Below are 6,434 nucleotides of genomic sequence, written 5' to 3' on the forward strand. Positions count from 1 at the left end.
TAGTCAGTGCAAGACATTTAGCAGGCTCAAAATTATACTTTTAAAATGGGAAGAAATTAAAGACAATGCTTGGACAGGGTTTTCACAAATGTTTAAAAAGAGAATACAATACAAATAAAAAAACATGTTTGAGTAATTTTGGATACGTAGTACGTTTTCTACAATGTCATTTGTTTTTTAATTGCCCAAGGTGATGTTTTAAAGAGTGTGTTTATCTCTCTCTCTCCATCTCTTTCCCCTCCTTCCCTCCCCCTCCTCCTCTCTCCCTCCCTCCCCCTCTCTCTCTCCCCTCTCTCCCCCTCTCTCTCTCTCTCTCTCTGTCTCTCCTCTCCCTCTCTCTCCCTCTCTCTATCTCTCTCTCTCTCTCTCCCCCCTCCTTCCCTCCCCCTCCTCCTCTCTCTCTCTCTCCCCCCCCCTCTCTCTCTCTCTCCAGGCCCAGGCGGTGACTCTCACAGTGGCTCAGGCCTTCAGAGTGGCGTTCGAGTTCTGGCAGGCTGCCAAGGAAGGTGAGCTCGGCCTCCCGGGGTCGGGGTTCACCCAAAGTCGTCTCTGTGATGAGGCCCCCACCCCCACATCCCTTCGCCCCACCCCCGCTGTCATCACCGTCTCTCGGGAGAGCGGAGACTCAGGCGCGGGCCGTCTCTCCGCGCGTACCGTCCGCTCGGCCTCTCCCCGCGACAGCTGCGCACGCCCAACAAACGGGGCCTTCCGGGTCCCCCCCCCCCCCGCGTGTGATAACGTGAGGTAATCGGGCGAGCCTGAGGTGCGGCGCAGGTCTCCTGTGGGGGCGTGAGCTTCGTTTAGTGCGTTTAGTGTGTTAATTACCCCGCAGCTGCGCGGCGTCTGACAGACCCGCCCGTCTCTCTCTTTGACACGCGCAGTGCCAGCTCCGCCTCCGGCCAGAAGCGGGCCGCCTCTCTTGTGGTCGCCTTGCCGTCTTGGCCGCCTGTGGGCGATTTCTTGAAATCTTCGTTGTCATTTCCTGTAGTTTTATTCGTACGTGTGCCTGGGGGGGGGGCGGCGGCGGCTGGATGGGAGGTGGGGGGGAGGGGTGTTTTGCATCCTTAGCCGAAATTTTATAAATTCACAACCGGAGCCCTCCACAGCACCGTGAAGTCGGCTGCCCAGACTTGTTTGGAGAATCCCTTTCACTTCCTTTTACATTTTTTTTCTCCTGAGCTTGACTTCTCTTCTGTGCGAATTTTTTTTGGGTTATTTTGTGAGACGCTGAGCTCTAGAGACGATCATCTTGGGTCTCAGATGTGGGGTGGGGTGGGGTGGGGTGGGGTGGGGTGGTGTCCCTCTCTATTTTTGGGGGTTAAGTTTGGGAAAAGGATGGGGCTCAGTGCACTCCGTGAAACTCAGAAACTCACGAAAGAGAAAGCTCCCAGAACCTCTCCGTCCTTTAGTCTATTTTTTCTTTTTAAAACATTTTTAATAATTTTTTTAAATTTAACATGCCGATTAATGGCAAATGCTCAAGTGGGTGGGGTAGGGGGAGGGTATGGTGGGGGCTGGAGAGGTGCAAGCGTCCTACCCCACCCACAGCTGAGACCTCGCTGTAATGCCCCCCACCACCCTGCTCACTTTGGCTTCCCCCCCCCCCCCCTTTATATTACATTACATTACATTCATTTGGCAGACGCTTTTATCCAAAGCGACGTACAACAGTGCATTTTCATGATCGTAGACAACTGCTGAACACGGGTTCAGTAAGGTACAATTACTTATTTTGTACAGCTATTTCTAGCCGAGAACAATGAACACTATCCTGGTCTAACATCTGCAAAGCCAAACTAGGCAGAAGAATAAGCTACAGTATTAAGACGAATACAGTTTACCAAGAAGTGCAGGGATACAGCGTGGTGGTGGTTATTCTAGGTATAGTCTGAAGAGATGAGTCTTCAGGCCACGGCGGAAGATGGATAGTGAGGGGGAGGTTCAGAGAGGGACGGGGAGTTCGTTCCACCACTGGGGAGCTAGGGTGGAGAAGCTCTGTGATCCCTTTGGGCGGGTGGGAGGGGTTACAGGGCGCCCTGCTGCCGCAGAGCGGAGTGGTCGAGCAGGCACATAGAATTGAGTCATGTCCTGCAGGTAGATGGGGGCTGTCCTGTTGGCGGCAGTGTAGGCAAGGGTCAGGGCTTTGAATCGGATCCTGGCAGCGACAGGTAGCCAGTGAAGTGATCGCAGCAGAGGAGTGACGTGGGAGAATTTGGCGGATGCACCCTGATGTTCAGCAGGTGTAGTAGGCGTGTCTTTGAGAGACTGATCCGCCCACTCCTGTCTCCTGTAGAGCCAAGGTTAAAAAAAATAATTTAAAATAAACCCCTCGGCTCTCCCACTGCTCTTCCCGAGCTCTTTCATTGGCTGTGCCTTACCCAATGAAAGCTGGGGAGTCCGGACCCAAAGACCGGTCTTTTAACATTACATTACATTACAGGCATTTGGCAGACGCTCTTATCCAGAGCGACGTACAACAAAGTGTACAACCATGACCAGTAACAAGTATGTCGAAAACCCCACAGAGAAGTACCGGTCCAAGTGCAGGGAACAACCGCATAGTTTTAAGAAAGCCTTTACATATAGAGAAGTGGAGAAACCCACATTAAAAACATCACGCTGAAGTTCTGTTTTTCCTGTGGTTGTGTGTGTGTGTGTCTGTGTGCAAGTGTGTGTGTCTGTGTATCTGTCCATGTGCCTGCATGCGTGCGTGTGTGTGCATGTGCAGAGACACACAGACACAACACGACCGCAGAAGCTGAGACACTGGGTTCTGAGACACTGTGTTCTGAGACACTGCTCTGAGACACTGTGCTGAGACACTGTGCTGAGACTCTGTGCTGAGACTCTGTGCTCTGAGACGCTGTGCTGAGACGCTGTGCTGAGACACTGTGCTGAGACACTGTGCTGAGACTCTGTGCTGAGACTCTGTGCTGAGACTCTGGGCTGAGACTCTGTGTTGAGACACTGTGTTCTGAGACTCTGCGCTAGACACTGTGCTGAGACACTGTGCTGAGACACTGGGCTGAGACACTGGGCTGAGACACTGTGCTGAGACACTGAGCTGAGACACTGTGTTCTGAGACACTGGGCTGAAACATGGCAGGGGGTTAAATGGGAATCACAGAGGCAGTGGAGTGTGGTTAAGGTTATGTATGGTAGAGGGAGCAAAGCTCTTGCTGTAGCAAGCCCGACTGCATCACCCCCAAAAAATAGGTTTGGGGAGGTAAGTCTTCCAGGGCAGCACGTTGAAACCAGAAAGCAGTAGAATGCAGAAACTGTCATGCTCTGTTGAAAAGCCAAGGAAAGCCCCCCCCCCCTCCCCCCGTTTCCATTCTTGGAAGCTGCTTTAGTTACAAAAAAACCTGTAGCGCCAGTTTTATAGTCCATTCAATTTCTTGTTTTAACAGGTTTTCAGCAGTGATTCCTCATCCTATTCCCTGGTCTTGTGTGGATATTTGCAGATATTTTGCCTGCTATCATTTCAGTGCTCAGTACTTATTTTTTTCTGCTGCACAACATGGCTGTCACTTATGTCTGCTCTTTGGATTCCCAAGTCCCAATCCAGCCAATCACACTCCTCCGCTTCCTCCTCAGCATTCTGCAGTTTGTGAGTTCCCCAAAAAAAAATAAAAAAAAATCACCCTCTGGCGTTAAAGGGGGGATTTCTGTCAGATCAAAAAGCGCACTGGAGACGGACGACGCCGTTTTCGCGGCTGATGCGAAATCTCGAGATGCACCCCGAAACTCGCAAGGCGTTCAGTTTCGAGTCAACAGCTGCCTCCTTGCGTTCCGTGAAGCACTGCTGCAGAGGAGGGGACGTACCCTAAAGCCTAAATACGGTTATGGCTAGCATAGTCATGGTTTGGTTTTACTCTATTTTTTTTTTTTGTAACTGTTGTAAGGAGGCTGTGTGGCTGCTCTGTAAAAACTTGTTGGACTTGAATAGGTCTAATGATGAGCTTTACGTGATCAGGAAATAGTTGTTTTGAGGCCTTGTGGTGAGATGAAGTATTGAGTGCTGCAGGCTATAGCTGATTAATGCATGGTCTGCTGATCCACAAAGGCCTATTTACTCTGATGAATAGCATAAATTGCCCTCATTAGATTTTCATTTTTATTCAGAAGAAAAATGTGTTTTACTACTAGTGATGCAAGGAATATATATATATATATATTCACATTCTCACACACACACACACACACACACACACACACACACACAATATAAATATATATTTATATTGTGTGTGTGTGTGTGTCTCTCTCTCACACACACATACACGTACTCACACTCAAACACACATTAAAAGTTACAGGATATTTTTAAATACCAATCAGGAGATTCTAAATCCACCATCAAGCCACTGCTAGATCTGCTGTGTAGCAAGCTTTTTTTGTTATTTATAAATAATTAATTCACCATTCTTCAGACACGTTTCAGCTTACATATTTATTTTGTTGCAAGATCAAGGCACCGGTGGAGTTATTTTCTGTTGTGCTGTGGCTTTGCTTCCCACGGATGAATATTAATGCCTCAAGTTCGGATTGCAGGGCTTTGTCTCCCACCCCACTCCCCCCCCATCCCACCTCTCATGCTGGGGGGCGGGAGGGGAGGCACTGAAGGGGGGGAGGTGGTCGGGGGAACATATGAAGGATTAGTTCTGTTTAGGAGGGGAACAAGCGACGGGTTCAGACATCTTCAGTTTTGGCTTCGTGGGCAGACGGTAGCGCCTCACGTGGATGGTGAGATCGTGGGTCGTAATTTTGGAATTTTCCGAAGGTGGTGACTCCGCCCACATCCCCCCAACCTCCCCCATTCATTGCTAGTTTTTTTTCTTAGCACGCTTTGGTTAGAAACTGCCAATGGAGAAAAGAAGGGAGGTTCGGCAGGGAATGTATTTATTTATTTATTACCTTCTTTAAGCTGCAACCACCGCCCCTCTAATACCTGCTCGCCTTTGCTGCCCGGATGTGTACCAGGTTTCCCAGGTCTGCCCCCCCCCCCCCACCCCCCCAGTCCCAGCTAACGCTCCCCTGACAGGTTCTACAGGGCTCTGGGAGGGCTTATCCTCATGACAGGCGGGATTTTCTGGAGTTTAGGCTCGCGGACGTTTGGATTTAAGAACGCGGTGCGAGTTACTTTTTTGTGTGTGCCTCCTGCACCCTGTCTCTCTTCAGTCCTGGAACCCCAACACCCCCCAACCCCGTAATCCCTCCTTCCCTCTCCTGTGATTTGGGCTCTCAGTGCAGACGGAAAACGGAAAGGGAATGGCGGTTCGGCGGCCATTTTGGCTCCGATTTGGCAACTTTGCCATGACTTGCCCCGTGACTTCTGCCAATATTTTGACAAAAACACCCAAAATGTGATACTGATCCTAGATCAGTTATCTTCATTCCTGGTCCTGGGGGGGGCCACAGGGTCTGCTAGTTCTTGTTTTTTTTCCACCTTAATGTCACCAGCCAGTTCAGACCCAAGAAAGCAGGTCAGGTGAGTTAACTGTGCAATCGACTGCTTTAATTAATGAAGTGCAGAGCTACAACAAACAGCAGCAGACCCTGCAGCCCTCCGGGACCAGGAACGAAGATCAGTGACTTAGATCAGCGCTTGTATTTACAGAGTGCCTCGGGCTTAGACTGCTGATCTAGGATCACTTATTAGAAGCTTAAAAAATAAGCAAAAAACAAAAAAAAACGATCATCAGAGAAAATGTTCAAGTGCCTCAAAAGTCGAAATGCTGGTCTAAGTTCAAATTTGTAAAAATCCTAACCCAGAGAAGCTCACATCTGGCCCTTGATGCCAGTAGTGCTGCAGGTTTTCTTTTCTACCTGATAGTTAATTGATCAGTTAATGCTACTGATTGGCCAGAGATTTAACTCACCTGGAGGCCCCAGGTTTAAATCGTTCCCTGATTGGAGGAGAGGGATGTAAACCAGCAACACTGCTGGCCCTGAGGACCGAAGTTGAGTATCCTTGTCCTAGCGTGAACTTTCCCAACGTGAGGTAAAACGCACTCTGATGCGCTTTGTGAATCCAAGGCCGTCCCGCAGGGATGCTGGATTTAACGCTTTCACACAGTCTCCTCTCCCGTTCGGCCGGTTTCATCAGATCGCTGATCTCCCGTGCGTGTGTGCCGACGAGATGTATTCAGCCCACGCCCGGTTCGGCGTCGAACGTTCTGTTCCCGAATTTGTCGAAATATTCATTCGGGGGTGTGAGTAAAGGGTGCGAAGAGCTGACGGAACATCCACGGCTAGCACAGCAACGGCTGAGCGGCAACGGAACCTCCCCTCAACCGGCCGGAACTTTATAGACAGTGGAAGGACGGAATGACGTGTGACACGGCCGCCATTTTGGCTCTGCGATTGCCACGGAATGCCCTTCAGAGATTTTAGTGAGAAGTGCTCTGTGTCACATCTGACAGTAATGGGGC

At 49.9% G+C, this 6,434-nt stretch overlaps 1 protein-coding gene across 1 annotated transcript in view; it reads left to right on the forward strand.

The window, feature by feature from the left end:
- Positions 1-6,434, forward strand: part of ldlrap1b (low density lipoprotein receptor adaptor protein 1b) — a 59,611-nt gene that overhangs the window by 36,480 nt on the left and 16,697 nt on the right. The window contains exon 5 of the mRNA XM_064302445.1: positions 434-506. Within this exon, the coding sequence (XP_064158515.1) occupies positions 434-506 (73 nt within the window). The remainder of the gene's footprint in view (positions 1-433; positions 507-6,434) is intronic.

This window comes from Anguilla rostrata, chromosome 1, assembly GCF_018555375.3.
Source record: "Anguilla rostrata isolate EN2019 chromosome 1, ASM1855537v3, whole genome shotgun sequence".
NCBI classification, from domain to species: domain Eukaryota; kingdom Metazoa; phylum Chordata; class Actinopteri; order Anguilliformes; family Anguillidae; genus Anguilla; species Anguilla rostrata.